General features: G+C 37.8%; 1 protein-coding gene across 1 annotated transcript in view; it reads right to left on the reverse strand.

The window, feature by feature from the left end:
• The window catches only part of LOC139743921 (aldehyde dehydrogenase, mitochondrial-like), a 37,478-nt gene extending 14,450 nt beyond the window's left edge, over positions 1 to 23,028 (reverse strand). Inside the window, exons 1-6 of the mRNA XM_071654391.1 lie at positions 22,820 to 23,028; positions 3,516 to 3,620; positions 2,457 to 2,597; positions 1,875 to 1,954; positions 893 to 942; positions 268 to 329 (exon numbers count right to left, since the gene is read on the reverse strand). Coding sequence (XP_071510492.1) covers positions 268 to 329; positions 893 to 942; positions 1,875 to 1,954; positions 2,457 to 2,597; positions 3,516 to 3,620; positions 22,820 to 22,948 — 567 coding nt within the window. The 5' untranslated portion in view covers positions 22,949 to 23,028. The remainder of the gene's footprint in view (positions 1 to 267; positions 330 to 892; positions 943 to 1,874; positions 1,955 to 2,456; positions 2,598 to 3,515; positions 3,621 to 22,819) is intronic.
• Positions 23,029 to 24,399: the final 1,371 nt, after the last annotated feature.

Raw genomic sequence — 24,399 nt, forward strand, 5'->3', positions numbered from 1 at the left:
CACTCTGATTTTCGGAGAACACGCAAGTTACTAAAACCAGAGGAAGTACTGAATAAGATCCGACTTTCATTCTGTACGGTGAGTTGTCAGCCAAAGTCAGTGTTTCCATGAGATGTTCCAATAAATTGTCATTATCTCTTTTGGCTCTGTCTGACATGGAAATAAGGTTGATATGTCTACAACTGACTCAATAATTATCTGACAACTTTTCAGTCAGTTTTGTGCTCAGATTTAGCGGGGATTTTGAAGTCCTATGTTTGCACTCACGGGGATAATCTGGCCACAGACTCCAACTGGCTCGTGACGTGTGTAGGTCAGAAAGTCCCCATCTGCAGGCCGGTGGGAAAAGAGCAAAGAAAGAAAGAAAGAAAGAAAGTTTGAAATAGGTAAGAAACGCAGTTCACTCACAGCGCACAATTCACATACGACATGGCTCATGGTTACATTTTTCCTTGTTATCATTTTTTTGTATTAAAGCATGAAGAGTTTGATACGACGTACAGCCCAAGTTAAAGAAAATTTCGCGTGTGAGTAAAAATGTGTATGTGTGTGTGTGCGTGTGTGTGTAGGTGTTTGTGTGTGTTTGTTTGTTTGTGTGTGTGTGTGTGTGTGTGTGTGTGCATGAGCGTGCGTGTGTGTGTGTGCATGCGTGCATGCTTATTTGACTATGCATGTAGGTCCAGGTGACTGTGTAGTTGTGAAGCTGTGCTTTATTCGATTACACACATAAACGACAGTGAAATTTCGATGACATGTCACGGATGATTATGATTTAGACATTCCACTGCAAACACGATTTTGAACCTATTGCGGTTCAGTTTTCGTCTGTCAGAAGTACTGAACACTGCATACACTTCAGCAGACGACGACAGTAAATAGAATTTCTACTCACCGACTGGGATGGTCTTTCCCTCAATTTTGTCCGCCCATCCGGCGTAGTACCTATAGATACACGACAAGGAATTACCCAAATTTTCTACTTATTTGTTGTTCTAATTATTTTGTTTGCGTACAAGTGGCATATGTGTGCAATATGACCAGTGATTACTGAATACACACCATGATAGAAACATCTTCTTTCTGTATGATATTTCAAATTAATTATCTGTGATTTTAAGAAACGTTGAAAAATTAATTTCTCGTTTCTAATATTTTCTGTCTTTCTTCTAACTGAAATAATTGATGAAATTAGCCTTCATTGCCCAAAATAGATCGTCACCCATGTAGCAGGTGTATATCTAATGAGTATATCTAAATTGATATGACAATAGACGTTCTATGAAAATGAAATAAATTACTAATTTCTAAAAAAAAAATCACATGCTATCTCACATTCATAATAATTACAAATACAAGAACAGCAGATTATTGAATTTTGATATCATCACTTTATAAACGTTTAAGTCATCTTTAACCAGCATTCACAAATTTCTTAATAAGTGTCTCGTTTGGAAATTAAACGAAAATAATATTGTTCCATCACATCGAAATATTGTACCTACACACTGATCATCGGTAACACTCAATTACAGTGGAATCAATGTGAACAAGAAAACCCTATTAAGAATAGTATATCGTTACCATGTAAATAACAGAAATAATACTGTAATAGTTATGGTTTTAATCATTACAGTAATGATAACAATAGTAATAGCGCTAAACATTACTATTGTTGTCATTATCACGGTAACATTAATAGTGGTAATTATGATAATGATAACATTGATATCAATATAATGAAAAAATGATAATAATGACAGTGTTATGTCTATCATGGTACTCTTTCCAGTATTTTTTTCTGTTTTGTTTTGTTTTGTTTTTTCCTGATGTATACGCTTACTTATATACATATTATGCAGAAACATGAAATATACCTGATGGCACTGATGGTTCCTGGCAGATCTATATTGTATGAATCAGCGTATGGTTTGCCGTTGTCCAGGGTTTCTAAGCTCTGAAAGTTAAAGAAACAAACAACTAAAAAAGACAGATATAACACGTATCTTACGTCAACACATTACTTAGACGCTTGCTCGCTCCTTCCGAATGAATGCATTGGAATAATAATGCCCCCGTAGCAAACTTCAAAAATACTTTCAACTTTGTCAAGCAAAAAAAAAAGGGGGGGAATGTTTATTCTTTCATATTAACTTATGTATTCACCTAGAAATAAATTAATCAAGATATTCGTATTCGTCTTTTTCCTTTTTTCAAAGATAACTGAAACATTCGTCCCTTTTAGATTTAAGAAGCAAAGAGAAACACATCGAATTTATAAAGCATTTTTTTTAAACAAGTTTTTCACAAAAGTATTTTCATGTGGAACACATTCACAGGACTTGAATAAAGTGCCTTTAACGTTAACTGCGCCATTAACACATGTCACAAAACGTATAATCATAAAGCTACAGTATCTTCATGAGAGGGAGAGGGATGTGAAAATTTTGATTTCATACTGCGAGGTAAACTCGGTCGCGCTCAACCAGATCTGCCAGTCTGTGGAGAAGGGCGCCCCTCCTCGACGCGTCCGTCGTACGCCAGGGAGAGCCGAGCCGGAAGGCTTCGCGAGCTGCATCGTAAGCGCGGTCGACGTCGGCCTGCGAAGGAGAGCAATGGTGGAGGAAAGGGAGGGATTTTATGAGGGGAAGATGGAGATTGGAACGTCTCAGTGAAAAATGAGTTTTCGTTGGACATCAAGAGACAAGTACATGAACAGACAGAGACAGAGACAAAAAAAAAAAAAACCTGATTCCTTTGGTATGAAAACCTTTCGTCAGTGCTTCGAGAATAACCACTTATCTATAATCATAATACTATGAGATGAGTTTGGGTTTTCGTTTGATTTATTTTCGCACTCAGTCAAATACAAATTGAACACAAATTTCAAGGACACAAAGACAAAGAATTACAAGAGCAATAATTCAAAATGATAACATGATTTGCTAGTTTGGTCAACCAAAGGTTTTCGATGCAGCATTGGAAACCTCTAGCCGACCAATACCGGTAGCCGTCCGCTGACAACCATTTGCCGACTTCCAAAAACCTTTTAACGACCTGTGAAAACCAACTGCAGACCAATGATTTCAGAAATCGTAGAATGGTCGGCGATCGGTCTTCGTTTACATATGACCATGGTGTAGCTTTATGGCCATGGTGTGACCAAGTCGGAAATTAAGTCTATTTATGTATGGGGCGCCAAGTGTTGCATGGTCTCTTTCGTTACGAAATGACTTATTTCGAAAAAAAAAAAAACATTTTTTTTTTCATAGACGAAATAGCCATTTCGTAACGAAATGACTTATTTCGAAAAAAAAAAAGATTTTTTTTTTCATCGACGAAATGGCCATTTCGTAACGAAATGACTGTATTTTGTCATTATTAATGATCATTTCGTTGACAAAATGATCATTCCGTAACGGAATACAGTCATTTCGTAACGGAAGAGACCATGCAACACTTGGCGCCCCATATTCATGGAGTAAGGGAAAATTGCATAGCTCAAAGGCGTGTTTTACCTTGTCCGCCTCCACTACTTCAGTGATGACTTCCTCCGTAGCCGGGTTGATGGTAGGAAAGGTCTTTCCACTCGCAGAATCCACCCACTCATTGTTGATAAACAACTGCATGAGAATATAAAGTGCAAAATTGATTTATGCTTTTATCTCCTTTGTGAACGGTTACTTGCGTTTTTATGTCATAACCTCAGCATCCCCAATGCTAAGAAGATGAGCTATAATAACTCAGCATTGATATCTACATTTATAACTGCTCGGTAAACTGCGTAATTGAAACGAAAATTTTGCAATTATTTATGCCAACGAAAACATTTACGGCTCAAATCTTTGCTTAAAAGATTTAAGGCGGTATTAAGCCGAAACGATCTGTATCTCTTCAGCGAAATTGTAACAAAAATGTTGCCCTGTGTATATGATTAAGATCAATATCTTGAATTTTGATTTAAAGCAACTTCATTAATTCTTCCTCACTTTTTTTGACAATGTATTTTATTTGCACAATTTTTGACTAGTTACGAGGGAGCATGCCTGTGGCGTGCTTCTTGCCCATTATTTTGTGAAAAAAGTAATAATAATGTAAATGTCATTGTACTCTGCAGTGCACAATGACACGTACTTTGCTTCTACTTCCTTTTCGTGTACTGCTAAATTCATGCCACGGAAGTCTCTGCGCTCAACAATCATTTCAACAGTTGGTTTATTTTTTTTTAATGTTCCAAACTGAGTTCAGTAAACGCGTGTTATGCGAAGATAACATACATCGGTATCCGAGTACAGACCCAACAAGGTCAACAATTGTTTTCTTTATTAGCAAAACCCTCTAAAGGAAATGATCTGTGAAAATTACTTCAAGGTGGTCGTATTGCAAGGGCACTGTGAATGTGCAGTTAGGCGCACAGCGCTCTTTAATCACGTGGTAGATCCTACGAAAAGTCGGCAATACCGCATTTTTATTTCATTTTTTTTATTGTTTGCCGTAAACAAAGAAACGAGATTGGTAAATACACACATATAAACACAAATGATAATCATACACTCATGAACAAAGGTGGGACTCGTTTTTCCACTGATGCGCTTGGATTCAATAAATTAGCGAGCAGCGATTAAGCAATTATCAAAAAAAAATGTTACGTCGGTTAGAAGAAAGTCGTTGCAGCAGTTGTCATACTTCGGTCAAAGTCATAAATGAAAGCATGCAGAAAGCAGACACCATGGCTATGAAGTAGATCGGAAGAGACCATGATTTGTAGTTATGTCCACCTTTAGAAAATCAAATACTTTTTTTTTTAACCTAATAAGTAGAACAGTGTAAACACGAGCTCTCAAATGTTCCTTGATATATCATTTGTGTGACACTTATTTTTGACGACTCTTCTTATACCTCCATGGTCTCAATAGTAGGCGAGGATATAGGGGTGCAAGTGTGGATATTGTTTTCTATATCGTGCTGCCGAGACAGACCTGATGGGAGTGTGGTGGGAGTATGCGATTATGGCCCATTAGGCAATAAGGCCAGATAATTGTCAAAGATGGAATAGCCACTGGTGCGAACGTTTGTGTGAAGTTTCCACAGAAAAAAAAAAAACCAACAACAACAAGCCTTAAACAAAGGAATCATGATGCAACTCAATAATAAAAAGCAATAACACGCAAGGCAGGTCAAGCACCGCAAACACTACTGTGCCCGCTGAAATGGTATGGTTGTACATGCAGCGTGCGCTGCCGTTGCTTTCGCATGGCTGAAATAACATGTCTATCAGCATTATTGATTATCTATATAGCACTTAAGTTAGGACTGGAACACCAATCGCCCCGCATTATTAATTATCTAGATAGTACTAAAGTTAAGGACTGGAACACTAATCGCCCCGTCCACCCGTCCTCTCTATTGTAATTGGGACAGGTCCTGACATGACGCAAATCTCTCGTTTGAAGAGGCTACACCCCCGTAAATAATGCCAGTGTATATCTTGGCAATCAATGACTTAAAAACCAAAGATATAAAACACCTGTTTCTTGACCCTGGCCTATAGTCCATGGGCCAAGACCCGAAAAATGGGTTGTTGGTACCATCTGAGGTGGCACAACCTTTTTGGTGTCAGTTTGTTTGTCGGGCATAGATATGCTTATCAAGCTATGATAGCATTTCCAAATGAGTAGCTTAGTCATAATAAATGGTATTTGGTATCGTTTTTATATCCCTATACTTCTGAATCGAAACTAAACCGCTATACAAAGAAGAGCACTGCCTTCTGTATGTCCATAGGTGTTCTGTTGTAAACGCGGTGCGCTTAGTCTTTATTCGAGGCAGCGAAGGGAATATCCAAAGGGTTATGATGTCCACAGCTGTCACGCGGTGCGCTTAGTCTTTATCTAGACCAATGTACCGTTATCATTTCTAAAGTTCCTCATAAAAGGGATTATCTATACTGTTTTGATACTACCCTATCAACAAATACATCAGTTTTAAACAAAAATCACTCTGTTCATTTACAATATCATTCATTATAATGTATCGTAGTGTACCGGTACATTGTTTTTGCCTTATCTTATATTGTTGGAGGGAAATAAAGCGACATTGGCGTGTTATCAGCGTTTTCACCGTAGCGTTTTCGCCGGAAAATGATAAATAATTAAAAGATACGGTAAAATTCACGAGGAATTGCTTTTGTTGTTGTTGTTGTTTTTAGATAAAAGGATATACACTGTATCATACGCTTTGGATATTCCCTTCACCGTCTAGAATAAAGACTAAGCGCTGTGGACATCATAACCTTTGGATATTCCCTTCGCTGCCTTGAATAAAGACTAAGCGCACCGCGTTTACAATAGAACACCTGTGAACATACCATAGAGCTGCATTTTACAGCTCTATGGAACATACAGAAGACAGTGCTCTTCTTTGTATAGCGGTTAGTTTCGATTCAGAAGTATAGGGATATAACAACGAGACCAAATTGGTTAAAAATTCATTTACTATGACTAAGCTACTCATTTGGAAATGCTATCATAGCTTGATAAGCATATCTATGCCCGACAAACAAAATGACACCAAAATGGTTTTGCCACCTCATATGGTACCAATATCTGGCCTGGCCCATGGACTACTAATCTAAGCATCAGTCATCGCCACTGCGCCACGGGGGGGGGGGGGGGGGGGGGGGGGGGGGGCACCGCGAGAGGAGGAGATTGTTTTGGTTTTGGCATGGGCTATGTAGCTCCATGGTGCGTGTGTGTGTACGTGTGTGTGTGTGTGAGTGTAGACATTCAGCGTATGCAGACAGAGCATGCCTGAACTGCAGCCCACCTCCCCAACTCGATCTACGGCTTGTACTTTATCCCCAACAGTGAGCAGCACCGGCAAACTGGCAATGCACTCCTTCTTATTCCTGTATTTTCGTTATTTACGGGTCAATTTTTTTCGTTCGAAATGTAAAATGGATGACCATAGAATTTCTCAATAGAATATGAAATTGAAAACTTTAAAAAGGATAGAGAAAATTGAGTTCACTTTGAATGGTGTGCCACAGGCAGATATCCTTATCATGCTCTTACGTAATACGACAGCTGCTGGAGTCATCAAACCCTGGCTTGGCCTCCAGGTTTGTCACGCCTGAGCAGAAAGTTTATTCGCAATGGACAAATACTTCGACTCCCAAGTCCCAAACGAAAAATCTTTAACGAGGTATAGCACCCCACTTTCTTCGTGGAATTTGGGGTCTCGCCTCAAACGAGGGATTGACGGCATGATAAGCCGATTCGTAGACTATTTTCTGAAATATGCACACTTACCTCTCCCTAGTATAGCATTAAAAAAAAAATGTGGTGAAAAATGGCCGTGACTGTAATAATTATACCATCCTCTCAATTTTCCAGTTTCATAACCAACAAAGCTCTATTTTGCTGCAGTATTTTTTTATATGGTTGTTGTTGTTTTTTTTTAACTCTCCATCATAGTATCTTATAAGGCAGAGGGAAAACTTTTCTTCCATTAGAATCCTTGTATAAAATCTATTTGGGTTGTTTGCAGAATTTTCTAAAGCATCTTAATTGCTAACTTTGAAATTGATTCTGAAATGGCAACATATCGCAAAAAAAAAGAAATCATTCCATATTTCTTGCTCTAATTGGCAATTAGGTCGTTTATAGGCCATCTTGTGAATACATTTGACATTATACACATATTGACATTCACACACATACTGTATAAAATTATACATGCATTCATTCATACTTTATATAATTCCTGACTATGAACGTGAAAAAATATACACTGATCTTCTGCTTGTTCTCTTTAATTGCTTTTCAACCATCTAGTTCATTTGATGAGCGATATGAAAATTATAAGAAAGAAACGTTTCGTGTTTGAATGTTACGAGTGAACAATGTTCAGGGCGTTGGTAAGAATTATCCGTCCGATATAAAATTCGGAGCACACGAAACACACGAGGTGATGTGCTTTGGACCGTTCAAAAGTTGCTGAGGTCGAATAATTTCATGGAAGATCGACCAAGTATAGTGTGCTTTATTTGTTTTATGAAATATAACATGACCTTTTTTTTTTGCAGGATTCCTAGGGCAGCACCAGCTCCAAGCTAACTGAACTGTACACACAAACAAATACAATGCATCTGTCATACACACGTAATGCAGCTGCTCCTGATTGCAGACGAGCTTTCGTTATTATCTGTCCTTCGTCAAACGTCCGGTGAAAACTATAGAGTGGGCCTTCAGGCAAATAAAACACTAGTCATGTGATAGCTCCTGGCCAATCATTTGATAAGGACTCATATCAATATTCTTTATGAAAAACAACATAACATTGAGGTGCTTAACGAGAAAATAAAGTGTTTATTCACAACGTCACCGATTAAAGTTCACACTGGCAACTCTGCATAAACATATCCGAAGTGGTTAACCTTTGCTCATTGTGTTTTTCAAGTGTCGTGTCTAAGCAAACTTTGTCTTCATTATTCCTTGTGTAGAATGAACAAATGAAAACATGATAGCGAAGGAAAAAACTGCTTCCCAAGCTACTACTACAAGGACGTGTATATCCATTTGAGACTATGTACCACTTCAAGTACAAGTTATTTATTTCATCTTCAACAAAATGTAAATACAATGGAACGTTTGAATACACATAATGACACGAAATCAGTACAACAATGTAAAAACAGACACACACACACACACAAAAAAAAACTGTGAACTGAAAATCAACATATGTCGTAAATTTCATAAAAATTCCGACACAAAGTTGTTGAAATGGCAGGGACTAAGAAGCAGGCAGGGATGCCAAGTTCAAAAATTTATTTTTATGAGTGAGATTTTCATGACTCGGCATCTTGGAGAGCGAATGTGCGCGCGAGCGAGGGTGTGGGAGGGTCCCCCCCCCCCCCCCCGTGGCCTCCCACGATAGGGAGCTTTTTCAATTTTTCGCTCTTAATGATGCGACCAGGTGCATACTTACGTGGCTATTTTCTACTTATTTTGAAAGACAAAAGGAAAATATACCTTCAATTGCACCTATCATCTTAATTTTTTGTGTCATGCTCATTATTATAGGCCCAAGTTGCAGACTTCGCCCGATGCGTGAGAAAAATGGGTGCCATGCGTGAGATCGTGAGACGGCCCCTAAATGCTTGAGTCTCACGCAGAATGCGTGAGACTTGGTAGCTCTGAGCAGGGCTTGCAGTTTACAGTTCCCTCAGAGTCTCACCATGCAAGCCCATATTGTTGCCAGGGCCGTCAAGCCGTCTGTCTGGTCTTGCCTTTGTGTTATAGCACTAGCCCCGTAATAGGTGCAGTGTCTACAGGTTTTAGAAATTTTGAATGCAACTACCATCCATTTTTGATCGTGACAATTGCAGAACAGTCATCCTATAGAGTGGGGTCTTTGATCATTTTCAGAGTTGATAGGTTCAGCGATGAAACGTGACTTCCTGCTGTTTTGTAGGACTTGATTTTTAAGACAATTAGAAAAAAAAATCTAAAGAGATATTATTAAATGATCGGAAATGAATGCGCGTTTTTGGAAAGCTGCGTGATGAAAGCGATAGGCTTTTTTTTTGGGGGGGGGGGGGCTTGGAAGACCATGTTTTGCAAAGCATAGGCAGTTATAATTTCGTGTGATTGTTCGTCATTTCATCAAATTCTCCTCCCCTACTTTCACTGAACATCTTCCAGTTTCTGATCAGGAAAATCGCGAAGCTTACCTACAGAGAATATACTGGCATAATGAGTTCACTAGAATACTATAGACCCCATTTCCGTGTTCCCATTCCCCCAGAGTCATGCGATACTCTCCCAGCGGTTTATAGAAAGCTTAACCCCTGTCCGAAACAACCCGGAGTTAAAATTTCGCTGAAATTTCGCTTACCTCACACAGTACTTACACACTTAAAAAATCACTCGTTCGTGGATTGGAGATTTCCACCCGATTTTATATTTGAATTTTGATCTGAAATTTGAATGACACCATAGTGAGGAAATATTCTGTTTTGTTTGTTTTTGTTTGTTTGTTTGTTGTTTTTTTTTTGGTTCTTTTCTTCTGCTATGTTCAATTTTCTTTTGCTTTTGTTTTTATATTAACCCTCATGCAAGGGACTGTGAAGAGTGTGTACAACGCTATGGGGTATTATGTGCCTATCAGCATTCTAAGCTCACAAAGGTTTGAATATCACTTGCAGTTCAAAGGGTATATCTAACAAGTCTAACCCGTATCATTCCAGCCAGATGTTGAAATATCTCGTTAACTCTCAATGGAATATGCCGTGGTGAGGAGGTTAAATTTGCTCAAATTTCATGATATAGTGTTACATCGAACTGTCATACCGATGGGGAAGTAAAAAAAAAACTAAAACAAAACAACAACAACAACAACAACAACAACAAGAGCAAAACAAAGAGTGAAAGGGAGTTGCCCCGCATGAAAGGGGGTTGGAATGTAATGAAACACATGAGTCCATAATTATCGTAGTTCAAACTCCTGTACTATTTGGGGAATTCATTCGAAGGCCTGCACATATCAGTTCAGTCCTGGAAAAAAAAAAGTGAGTTTCGTAATATGCCTTTAGGATTTGTAGGTGCATCGAAGGCCTCTCTCCAAGTTTTTTTTTTTTTTTTGTGTGTGTGTGTGTTTTGCTTCATGGTTATCTTGTATTTTTCTCAATTAATGTTTTCTTGAATATGTTGACCCTCTCATAAAGTCATATGCTCGCTTTTTCAGTCTTTTAGAGGCCTCCTCTTACCACCCTTCCCACCAGACCTTTGGACAGCGCCTGTTTTGTTATGTCTTCGCTTTACATTTCTAAAGGTAGATTAAACTAAAAGTATTTACTTTAGGCACTATTGTACGGTCTTCTCGACAAGCAACTTTTTGTTTGTTTGTTTGTTTGTTTGTTTGATTTTGATTTGTGACAGCACCATAATGCGACAAGTATAGTTACTGTTTCATTACAAGAGAAAGTCAATTGATTTAAACAATATCAGGATAGATAAACAAATTAATTGATGAGAAAACAACTTCTGCAGTATCTGCTTATGCTTCTATTTCCATTTATTTCTCTGAAGTTCTCATTGTAAATTTGTTTATTAACCATGCATTTACCTTACGTATTTTGTTCCTTTTAATAATTTATTGACCATTGCTTTCTTTTTCGAGTTTTGTATCACGGAAATAAAATGAACTGAATTGAAAACTCACTATTATATCTAATGCAATGACAGGTCATCGCATTGTCCTTTACCGATTTCAAAGCCACTGGCGTAGCCGGGGGGGGGGGGGGGGGCGATGGGGGCTATCGCCCCCCCCCCCCCCCAAGATTTGGACCGGGGATTTGGGAGGCGGAAAAAAATGCGTGTATACTGTATGCATGCACATGACATGCATGAAGCGGGTCTCCTTTGCAACCTTTCATCAAATAAGATATTTCTTTGAATATTTCACTCAAAGTGTGCACCAGATCGTTGAATTTTAATTCAAAATATGCAAAATCTCTCGTGCTTCTTTCCCTTTCCCTCTTTCCCTAGCTTAGTACACTTTTTAGATTTACAAAAAAATATGAATAAAACTCAAGGTTCCCTCATGTATAAGGGGAATTTCCCCTTTTAATCGACCCTTTCCTCCCTCAGTCCCCCCTCCCCCCCCCCAAAAAAAAAAAAATCAGGTGGTTTTTTTTTTGTGTGTGTGTGTGTGATTTTCCAAAATCGATAATGCTGATTCCATCAAATGTGCGTAGACGAGATATCTCAATTTCAACCTTAAAGGACAAGTTCACCTTTATAAACATAAGGATTAAGAGAATGTAGCAACATTAGTAGAACACATCATTGAAAGTTTGAGGAAAATCAGACCATCGGTTCAAAAGTTATGAATTTTTGAAGTTTTTGTGCAGTACCCGCTGGATAAGAAGACTACTGCAGTGCATGAATAACTTAGATGTCACATGCGCACAACAATATAAGGAAAATATAAAGAGAATTTCACAAAATTCCATCTCTTGAAAAAAGTACACATTCCCCTGACTCCTTACCGACAAATGTTATGGGTAATATTATTCCCCCTACCTTTAGAAAGAGGCAAGTCAAGTGCTCTTTTATTATGCGAAAAAAGTGAAAATATGTTGAATTTTCTTTTACATTTTCTTTATACTGTTGTACGCATATGACTCACAAGCTGTAGTAGTCTCCTCATCCAGCGGTTCAAACACAAAAATTTAAAAAATTCATAACTTTTGCATCGATTGTCCGATTTTCCTCAAACTTTCACTGATGTGTTCTACTAATATTGTTACATTTTCTCAATCCTTATGTTTATGAAGGTGAACTTGTCCTTTTAAAAAGGCAAAAGCTCGATCGGAAGGGAAGGGTGGGGATAACACTCGCCCACGCCTTCTCCCTGCTCGCCCGCCCCTCCCCCCCCCCCTTCCGCCATGCATAGAAGTAGACTGTGGCTATACCCAGATCGCTTTATTTCAATTCTCAAAACGCAAAAGCTCCGCGAGCGGGAGGAGGAATCCCCCTTCCCCTAAGCTCTACCTCATTAGACTTTATACATACAGTGTACACACAGATGGTGCACATTCGGAATAAGAGCTAAATTCCGTGATTTTATCACTTCGATGAAAAAGTATTGCACCAAAAATTTGCAACAGATCGCTGAATTTCAGGTCTGAAAATGCAAAATCACCTTCGTGTGGGAGGGGATATTCCCCTATCTACACCCTCGTGTGCATGCTTTTTCTGTTTGACTACTGAACAGACAGTGTTCATAATATTCAGTGTAAGAATTAATACAAGAAGATTATTTAAATGATACCATTTTATAGGCAAATTCTTCAATAATAATCTACACTAAAATATACTGCAACTTTAAACAAGTGGGACTGTTTCAACTCGTTAAAACACGCAAAAACATGCATCAAATTGCACCATTTGCAACATCAAAATGCAAAAAGTTCTTACCGTGGGAGGGGGGGGGGGGGGGACACCCCCTCCCACACCCTCCCCTCCCCCTTCGCTCTCTCCGCTCGCTCGGGTTCAGTCACGTTCATGATATTCAGTGAAAAGAATCAATACAAGAAGCGTATTTAAATGATAGCATTTTATAGGCAAATTGTTCAATGATAATCTTCTTCAAAATATACTGCTACCTTAACCAAGTGGGACTGTTTCACGTCGATAAAACGCGCAAAAACATGCATCAAATTGCACCATTTGCAACATCAAAATGCAAAAAGTTCTCACCGTGGGAGGGGGGACAGCCCCTCCCCTCCCCCCTCGCTCGCTCCGCTCGCTCGGGTTCAGTCGCGTTCATGATATTCAGTGAAAAGAATTAATACAAGAAGTGTATTTAAGAAGTGTATTTAAGAAATGTAATTAAATTAAATAGGTAAATTGTTCAATGATAATCTACATCAAAATATACTGCAACCTTAAACAAGTGGGACTGTTTCAACTCGTTAAAACACGCAAAAACATGCATCAAATTGCACCATTTGCAACATCAAAATGCAAAAAGTTCTCACCGTGGGAGGGGGGACACCCCCCTCCCACACCCTCCCCTCCCCCTTCACTCGCTCCGCTCGCTCGGGTTCAGTCGCATTCATGATATTCAGTGAAAAGAATTTATACAAGAAGTGTATTTAACTTATACCATTTTATAGGCAAATTGTTCAATAATAATCTACACAAAAATATACTGCTACCTTATTAAACAACTGGGACTGTTTCACGTCGATAAAACGCGCAAAAACATGCATCTAATTGCACCATTTGCAACATCAAAATGCAAAAAGTTCTTACCGTGGGAGAAGGGACACCCCCTCCCACACCCTCCCCCCCCCCCCCCCCCCCCGCTCGCTCCGCTCACTTGGGTTCAGTCGCGTTCATGATATTCAGTGAAAAGAAGTAATACAAGAAGTGTATTTAAATTATACCATATTAGTATAGGCAAATTATTCAATGATAATCTACATCAAAATATACTGCAACCTTAAACAAGTGGAACTGTTTCACGTCGATAAAACGCGCAAAAACATACATCAAATTGCACCATTTACAACATCAAAATGCAAAAAGTTCTTACCGTGGGAGGGGGGACACCCCCCTCCCACACCCCCCCCCCCCCCTCGCTCGCTCCCTCGCAGACTAATCGCCCCCCTAAGATCAAATCGTGGCTACGCCGTTGTTCAAAGCTAAGGTCAATTGCCCGAAAGATAAGCTAATTGACATTTCTGTTAAAAGTCCAGTTCATCTTTATTTGCACTGCCCTGCCCTTGTCCGAATTTCAAAGTCTACAAATGTGCTGACAATCAGTGTAGAGTATACATGGTATACATCGACGGAACAGGGGCCCCACTATCATTGGCAAAACAAACCGGTAAGAACTACTCGTATTGAGACAGATTACTTTTGGGGATGTCACGTATAAGTTTGAAAAAAATGTGGCCGTTTATGGTCATTTTCAGGTAAGATTACAGATATCAAGTTTTAAGTGAAACTTGAAGAGGTATAAAACAATATTTTGAGAAACACAAGAAATCAGACGCATGCAGGAACGTGTGACGACTGAAGGATTGAACACTGGTTTTTTTTTCTTTGCAGATTGAAACATAGCTGACATAATATTAACATAAGTGATAAGTGGATTTTGAAACAAGGATATACTATCACAAACTTGAGACAAATAGATAAATTGATGTATATATTATATAGGGCCTATTTGTCTTGCCACATTATTTACATGTATAGGGCCCTACATTATCATTATACTCATACAGTGGCGTATCTAGGGGGGGGCAAGGGGGGCACGTGCCCCGGGCGCCACTCCTTGGGGGCGCAAAAACGAAAAAAAAAAAACGAAGAAGAAGAAGAAGAAGAAGAAGAAGAAGAGAAACTCGGGGGGGGGGGGGGCGATGGGGAGGGGGGGGGGAGGGGGCAGAAAACCAAATCAAAGAAGATAAAAACAAAACACGATGATGACGCGGACAAAATGACAATTTTCATTGTGTTCACACAAGAATTCCATGTTCTGTACACTGAAATACAAAGATTTTCGGTTCGCGCGCTACGCTCGCTCGCCAAAATTTATATAAAAAGAAGAAGGCAAGAACAAAACGTGATGATGACGCGGACAAAATGACAATGTCTATTGTGTTCACACATGTCATTTTATATTTAGCAGGCAAAATGTTTCACGGAGCAGCGGCTGCAATTTCTTTCGTTCTGAAGCGATCGCCAATTGGTTTAAAAGAAGGCGCCAACGGTTTCGAACATACGGGGGGGGGGGGGGGCGCAAAAAAACCCCAAATCAAACAAGATACGAACAAAACGTAATGATGACGCGCAAATTTCGGCTCACTTGCTCGTACTAATATAGAGTATTTTTTTCAAGTCCTCAGTTTGTTGGTATAAATCGTTATCTATAAGACAGTCACTATATCTTGATTAGAATTGTAAGATTTAATGAGCAAAAAATGACAAGAGTTCCATGTTTTGTAAGCTGAAATACGAAAATTATCGGCTCGCTCGCTTCGCTCGCTTGCCAAAATTTATCAAAAAAGAGAAAGAGATAAGAACAAAACGTGATGATGACGCGGAAATATACAAATTTCGGCTCACTCGCGCGTACTAATTTAGAGTATTTTTTCCAAGTCCTCAGTTTGTTGGTATAAATCGTTATCTATAAGGCCGTCACTATATCTTGATTAGCATTGTAAGATGCAATAAGCAAAAAATGACAAGAGTTCCATGTTTTTTAAGCTGAAATACGAAATTTTCGGCTCGCTCGCTGCGCTCGCTCGCCAAAATTTATCAAAAAAAAAAAGAAGAGATAAGAGCAAAACGTGATGATAACGCGGAAATATACAAATTTCGGCTCATTCGCGCGTACTAATTTAGGGTATTTTAAAAAATCTTCAGCTTGTTGGTATAAATCGTTATCTATAAAGCCGTCATTATATCTTGATAAGAATTGTGAGATTTATTAAGCAAAAAATGACAAGAGTTCCATGTTTTTTAAGCTGAAATACGAAAATTTTCGGCTCGCTCGCTGCGCTCGCTCGCCAAAATTTATCAAAAAAAAAAAAAAGAGATAAGAACAAAACGTGATGATAACGCGGAAATATACAAATTTCGGCTCACTCGCGCGTACTAATTAACAGTATTTTTTAAAATCCTCAGCAAATTGGTATAAATCGTTATCTATAAGGCCGTCACTATATCTTGATTAGAATTGTAAGATTTGACAAGCAAAAAATGACAAGAATTCCATGTTTTGTAAGCTGAAATACAAAAATTTTCGGCTCGCTCGCTGCGCTCGCTCGCCAAAATTTATCAAAATTCATCACATTTAAATCACCCTCAAAAAAGACCCCTTTTAAGTGCTTGAAAAAGCATATCATGCGGACTTTGTTTAAAGTCCCTATACCGGGATGGGGTTGGGGTTGAACAATTTTTCAGATATTAGAGGCGCAATTTTCTCGCTTGCCCCGGGCGCCGCTTTCCCTAGATACGCCACTGTACTCATATTGTATCTACATACCAAACACATCAAGGAACTCGTAAATACAATGTCTCACACACCGCCTGAAAATGGTCGTTTGGCCATAGCGATAAGCTGTATACTTGGATCTTGTACCAAGATATACAATACTACCAGTGAATAGGGAGAATGGCAGAGCGAATCGAGTTATCATGACTGGCTGGGGTCCAAGTTGTAATATCAAAGTTTAACATTGCTTGCTTGCTACGATGTCCTGACCCAACGCCCCATGACATTTTCTCGGTGCGATGTGCGCCTGTCGTTTTCGGTATACCGAGACGGCGTCTGACCATACAATATATTATATTATGCTATACGATATGATTCAGTCTTTGTCATGATCAACACAGGTCCTACTTCAATCATTCAGATTTTTGAGAGAAGACTTGATACGCTTTCAATGACATGCTTGGTTCAATGGTGTGCAAAAGCGGAAGCCTGAAAGCAAGAATAGCGATTTAAGGAAGAAGTCAACATGCACCTATCAGATCAACGGGTGCTGTTCGTTATTCCGAAGGTTCGCTATTTCGAAGGTTCGTTATTCCGAAGGGTCGTTAATCCGAAACACGCAAATTCCCTATACCTACAGGTTCTTTAATTCGAAAATGAAAAAGGGTTCGTTAATCCGAAAATTTGTGGCGTTATTCCGTAGGTTCGTTATTCCGAAGATTGGTTAATCCGAAAATGAAATTCGGAGCAATGAACCTTCGGAAAAACGAATCTGAGAAATGAAGAGCCTTCGGAATAACGAACCTTCGGAATGACGAGCTGTAACCCAGATCAACCATGCGGTAAATGATGATAATGCATAAAACTATGATACATGATCTATATAAAAAGTTATTCATTATACATTCAAATTGAATATTTGAATCACTGTAGAATCATTAATATGACGTGTATGTGTGTGTTTGTAAGTGTGTGTGTGTGTGTGTGTGCGGTGTGCGTGTGTGTGTTGGGAAAACTGAAAGGGGAACATAAGAACTTTCTGTCAACTCAAACTTTAAATGACGTAGGGAGTAGGCAGCTAACAATGGCTAAGGTGATAAAATAGACAGGAATTTCTTTATTTCATTTTTTTTACTTAGGAATTTAAGAATTTATGAGACAAATTCAAGAAACAAACATCATTTCAAATTTTCTTAATTTGGAATAACATTTCAAATTGCTACCATCTTGTTACTATTGCTTCTTCTCTTATGTCTTCCGAATATGGGGTTCGACAGAAGATTTTTCATTTTTCCTCCATTTTTTACCTTCCTTTATCTTTGGAGAAATTTAGAGATATTATAGAAATCATAGGTGAGTTAATGCTAGTTAATTTGCATTTCTTATTGTGTTAAATTTGTCTTTTGTTCTCATTGTTATATCCACTGAAGAGCACATACGCATGAACGACAACTAAGCTTTGTCCATTTTTTTATTTTGCAATTTTTACTTTTGTGCCTTCGAAGAGAAAAACGAATGTGATAACTCATGCGTAAAGTTTCCCATTCTCTTAACCTATTACGTCGATAGTCAATTGAATTACCTTTAACATGATATATAAGATATTGATATTAGCCAAATAATCTATGAGAAATATGATCTTGAAAAAGTCTGTACTTTCTTCTTTTTCTTCTTCTTCTTTTTGTCTGAGTGTACATTCATAGATGAGAAGAAAAGAATATGGTATATGGTATGACATTGTTCTGAGACTTGCAAGATGCAGACAATTCGATGATCGTGTGCTGTAATTATGAAAACATACCATTGTAAACTACAAATTAAAAAAGAACACTGGAAACGAGACTACATCCTCACGATGACATATGACACCGCCAGGCATGCATCCTGTGTCGACGTTTGATCTCCTGACATGTTGGAATGCTCATATTAGAACTGAAAATGTATGATCATGCGCAAATAAGTAAACATGACCAATCTCGTTACCACGGTAACTTGGCCTACAATGACCTGCATAGTCGTCCTGTAGTGTGTGTGTGTGTGTCAGTTTGTGTGTGTGTTGGAAGTTGGGGAAGAAGAATTGTATGTCATCGTTGTGCGTGTAGGCATGTCGTTGATTTTGGACTGACTATAGAACTAGCTAGAACAAAGACTACACTCTTCTGTTAGAATAATTTGTCCAATTCAGTTTAGAGTAGTATACAGGTATTTAAATAAGTTTATGAGACTTTATCAAAAACAATTACTTGATAAACTTGAAGCTCAGTGTCATCTATAAGATTGACATTAGATATATTATCTTCTTTTATTTTTTCTACACTCCTCATATTTTTTTTTTTATTCGAATTTCATTGCCTATGTTTATTTGTACATCAAAACGGTGTTACCTCATCTAGGGGATCACTATGAAAAAACTCTCGAATGTGCTTTTTTTTTGTAATTCCTTCATTATTATTTGTATGTTTGTTTGTTTTTTTCTGACCAATGTTGTTTTCTTTTTATTGTGTGACCAATTCTTTTGTTGTTTTATAATGCTTGATGTGAAAATAAACTCAATTCAATTTAAGAAATTCAATTCAATTGAATTTAAGTTATACAATTATCCGTCAGCAGTCGGACAACGGCATGAAGTCAGTTACTGGAGAATGGCGATTAGTGTTTTCAAGTCTGTCTGTCTGCGTGTGCGTCTGTGTTCAGGGTTTATGTAATGGTGTCTTTTCATATTTGCATGTAGGCCTATCTTGCTGTCTGTGCATGTATGTATTTTGTGAGATTGAGCAGCATTTGAGTTTGTTTAAGCTGAACAAAGTGAATACTTTCTCGTAAGACTTTTATTTATAGGCCTATATGATTGCAAGTCTTTGTATGATGATTTTTGTGTGAATCTGTATGATTATTTTGCGTGTGTGTGTGTGTGTGAGAGAGAGAGGGAAAATTGTATATATATATATACATATATATATATATATATAATTATTTATTATATATATGTGTGTGTGTGTGTGTGAGGGAAAATTATATATATATATATACATATATATATATGTAATTCATAAAAAGACTTGCAATATATGTATATATATATATATATATATATATATATATATGTGTGTGTGTGTGTGTGTGTATGTGTGTGATAGGTGTGGATAGGGATGAGTTTTAGGTAGGTTGTGAGCCGGTATGGGGGATTAGTGGTTAGGGCTGATTTAGGGACATGGGTTATGATTTCGATGTAATTAAAAAAAAAAAAAAAGATTTCGTTTGATCAATTCAAGAATGCTTTATGAGATTTTAGTTTACTGAGGCTCTTATGCCATGCTATCCTTTCATTTGTCTATTTGTACTATTAAGCAGACTTTCATGTATTTTTTTTTTCATTCGTATATCTTGCACGATTAAGCAGAAGTTTTTTTCAGTTTGATAACGTTGATTTAGTTGAAAGTGTGTATTCGTTTCATTAAGAAAACGATGGTGACATCAAACGGAATTCCCATAAGAAAAAATGGTTAAAAAGTGTGTGTGTGTGCATGTGTGCGTGCGTGTGTTTGTTTGGATGTGTGTGTACGTGTGAATATGTATGAATTCTTTCTTTGCGTGTACGCATGGCCAAGCAGCATAAGTGACTGGAATATTAGCTGTCTTGTGTGTGTGTGTGTCTGAGCGTAATTTCTTTGCATTATGATTTCGGTATTCGAATAAAGAATAAACAGCATCTGTACCCTCTTCACAGTCTATGACTTTGGCCATCACTCTTAAAAGTACCTGGGTCAAATTTCTCACATTAACAAACAATGGCAAATGAGAATCTACTAATCACTTGGGGCTCTTGCGAATAGTCCTGTATTTTCCTATTACTGTGGCATGAAGTGTCTAATCAAATACACTGTATTTAGGAGCATTGCCAACTTTTTCTACTTATGGTTATCTCGTATTGTTGAAATTGGGAGAAAGACAAACCAAAGGGCGAAGTTTGCGTTATGTTTCCTATAGTCTGCGTTTACATGGACGCTTCAACGTGTAGATTATGCGCGCATGCATGTGTGACATATCAGTGTCAGTGTATGTGTGAAAATAGTGTACAGAGAATGTGCATGAATGTATCATTATGCATGTATGAAAAGTTTGAATACCTCAATAATCATGATAGCCATAAATAACAGAGCATAAACTAAGTAGTTCATGTTCTTTTCATCAGGTTATCTAATTCTTCTCCCTTCTCCCTCCCACATCTATACCTTTTTTTTTATTTGTATCTTTGTATATATCTCCGTGATCATCTCTATATATCTATATCTATTTATGTATTTATGTATCTATGTATCTATGTATCTATCTTTCCCCTTCTACTCTCTCTCTCTCTTTCTCTCCACTTCCCTTTTCAGTGTGTCTGACAATGATTTGACTGTCTCAACATGTGTAGAGAGCTACAAGGTCTATCGGAAATGTTTTGAACAAAAAAACAGAAATATACAAAATTTCTCTTGACAGCTACTTATTTTACTCAATTCAATTCAATTCGATTCAATAATTTCCTTATTTCCACCCCCCCCCCCCCCAAAAAAAGGAAAAAATACAGGATACAAAGCGGTATATGTGTCAATTTGACTTTCATCCAACTGGGAAGGACAGTTCATGGAACACAATATAACATAATATATGCACGAATTATGTAACAAAAGAACAAAAAAAAAAAGAACAATGCACACTTTATCATGGTAACAAAAACTACTCATTTTTAGAACTTGGAAAGAAATGAAGTGTAATTGTTATATAGATTCTGTTATGATATAATATAGTAAAATGAAAATGCAACATTTGATGAATTATACTATGTTAGGTGTTTTTGGTGTTTAATAATTTAGCTGGAGGGTTGGTGAAAAGTTTTGTAATTGCTGTGCAATAACGTCTCCTCATTTTTGTACACCCCTGCATATGTATTTTGGTTGTTGTTGCTTAGATTAAGGTTTTTTATAAATATTCATAATCCAGAGTTGTAAAAGAAAGTGATTGTATTGAGAAGTTTTTTTTTTCTCCGTTGTTGTACTGTATACATGTATGTAAGTTTTTGTTGTTTTGGATTAACAGTTGTGTGATTTTTATGTATAATTTCTCTATATGTTTATTGTAAACACCTTCAAATATTATTTGTGAAGTACTGTGATTTTTATCTATATACACATTGTACATGTACTCTGTAAACTGAATGTATTTCAGCCTCTGGGCTGCTAATTTCAGGAACAATAAACCTTATCAATTCAATTCAATTTATAACGATGGAAAAGAGTGTACTCATTTTAAAAGAATTGATAGCACATTGCTTGTAGCTCAAAATTCATAAGAGCCTAATTCTTATCATTCTCAGATGTGAAACCTACTTAAATCGCTATCACTTTGTCAAACATTGATCCCCAAGGGCCGTTCTAATCAGGTAAGCTTTGTAGACAAAACAAAAATGATCTTTCATTCAATATGAATTTTGTGTTTTTCTCTATTACGTCCATCATCATTATGATTTTCTTAACATGATCTATGATAGAGCAAATGATTTATGCTCTCCTTTTTGTGTATTTTTTGCTGTTTTTTGCTCTCCGCCCTTATTTTATTTTCTCTATGTTCTTTCTCTTAACACGTGAACGTTATACTTTGTACTGTATCATTTGTTGCTGTATGCACGCTGTAAACCTGAGATACGCACTCACACAGCCCCGAGGCTGACTGTGTGGGTTTTTTTTCAAACAATATTGAAATAAAAGAAAAAAAAAACAACGGCGTATTATTCAATACATACTTCAATGTCAACACCCAAACGGTTACAAGTAGTAACATAACATTCACAAACACCCTGATGTGATCAACCTTAAAGGCATAATATCCCATTTGCAGATGAAACAAAAACCGAGCTTTAGTGATTTAAAATAGTTCTAAAATGTCAGTTAGGGATGGAAACAACCAATGTAAAAATTTGAATCAGTATAATCGATGTTAAGTATTGTTAAATATACAAATGTGAACAATAGTAATGTTTCCAGATTAAACCGTCTACAGTTATGGTTTAATGAGTAAAATATTGATATCTCCATATATTTTAGGCTTTATTGCAAACAGTTTATATGGTAGGATGTTTTGTGATGCAGCTGACCTACACATAATATGCATCAATGTGATATCTTGAAAAAAAAAAAAACTGCTCCCAAAGGTAAACAGGACCTTTAAAAAAACGTTGCTTGAAAGTGAGAGAGTTTTCTTATTCATTTCGAAAGTGAAAGAAAGGGAGAAAAGCAGAGAGAAACCAATATGATCAATGCCTTACTTTGGTGTGGTAGATTTCGGGCTGGGGATTTGGCGCCGGCAGGGTCGACGTCGAGTACAGTCCCGTCGTCGTCCAAGACCTCTTTGCCAGTGGACGAGACACTGCGAGAACCCTTTTCAGACCCAACATGGCTGATAGATATGGCGGCAGGACGATCGCTGCCTATGCGAAAAGTACCAGGTACGGTATGCGGCGACTGCTACCGGAGATGAGCTAAACGCGGGAACCCTGGATCCACCAGCTATGGGATAGGGGTAGGGTTATTTTGATGTGTACGTGACACTGAACGACGAGTAGATATGTACGATGTATATTCAATATCCTCCTCTCAGCCCGTCAATAGTTCCAAAGTCTGAAATCGTCACCGGCTGTTGCCTGATTTATTCGCGTCTATTCTGTTAAAGCGTGGCGTATTAAGTGTTTAGGTCATATTCTTAGCATTTTCATTTTGGCGTTTCTGTTTTTCTTATTTTTTTTTTCTTATAGGCCCTATCTCTTTCGAAGATGGGGGGGGGGGGGGGACTGTGTAACGTTTAAAGAGAATCATGTAAGGATATAGGATGGCTTCTCACACACAAACAGGGAAAATGCATATAAATCGAATAAAAGCATAGCATCCGGTTAGGTCAAGTGCGTATAAAGTCATATGACAATGTATGTATTTATCTTTGCACTTTTTTATATGAAAGAATCACATTCTCCTTTTGCTTTTAAAGGGATGCCACAGTATTGGTGGAGATGAGAATTGGGCTTTTAACTTTTTGCGAGATACCAAGAAAACACTTATGATATAGTACAGAGCATACCATTTTATGAGGAATTCAAAGTTTATTTGACGAAAATCGGGTTTGGAATAACTGAAACATCCAAAAACAAAGTAAAACAAAGTGTGGGTCCCACACTTTATTAGAATCGCTCTTTTTGGATATCTCAGCCATTTCAAGACCAATTTTCATCAAATAAACGTTGAATTTTTCGTAGAATTACATGCTCTTTCATATTTCATAAGAGGTTTCTCATTATCTCACCAAAAAAAAAAAAAATGTTAGAAACCTGAAATTAGGTGTCAACCAGAACCCTGTACGATCCCTTTAACTATTCTTTCTCTTTGTTTGTTTGAAAGCGGCCTTAAATAGAACATGAACAGAGTGTGTATGTGTTTGATAGGAAGGACTGCACACACACAATTATCGCAAAGCATCTGCAGTGCACATTTCACGCCAGGCTGCCAGGCACCACCCCATCAGTGCTACATAGATAATGCGATCTACACGCCTCCACCAATTCTATCTCGTTCTGAACGTGACCTTATGACATCTACTGGCCAAGGACAGGTCCTGGACACAGCAAATTCATTGTTCATTGTCGTTTTTGTTGCATTCCATCATGTACTTTGGAGGCCTTGGGGATGTTGTCCGACAAGTCAGAACGCTGCAGTACACATTGGAAGGATGGCCTCCGCAAGCCGCGGTCTTGTGCTGACTTCAATTCAGCTTAAATTTTGGAAATCCCCCCCCCCCCCCCTCCACCTCCTCCCCCACGGTTCCATGATATTACTCCTATATGTGCACGGGAAGACA

This window comes from Diadema antillarum, unplaced genomic scaffold (assembly GCF_040938485.1).
Source record: "Diadema antillarum isolate AM-2024a unplaced genomic scaffold, OU_Dant_1.0 seq00001121_RagTag, whole genome shotgun sequence".
Taxonomy (NCBI): Eukaryota; Metazoa; Echinodermata; class Echinoidea; order Diadematoida; family Diadematidae; genus Diadema; species Diadema antillarum.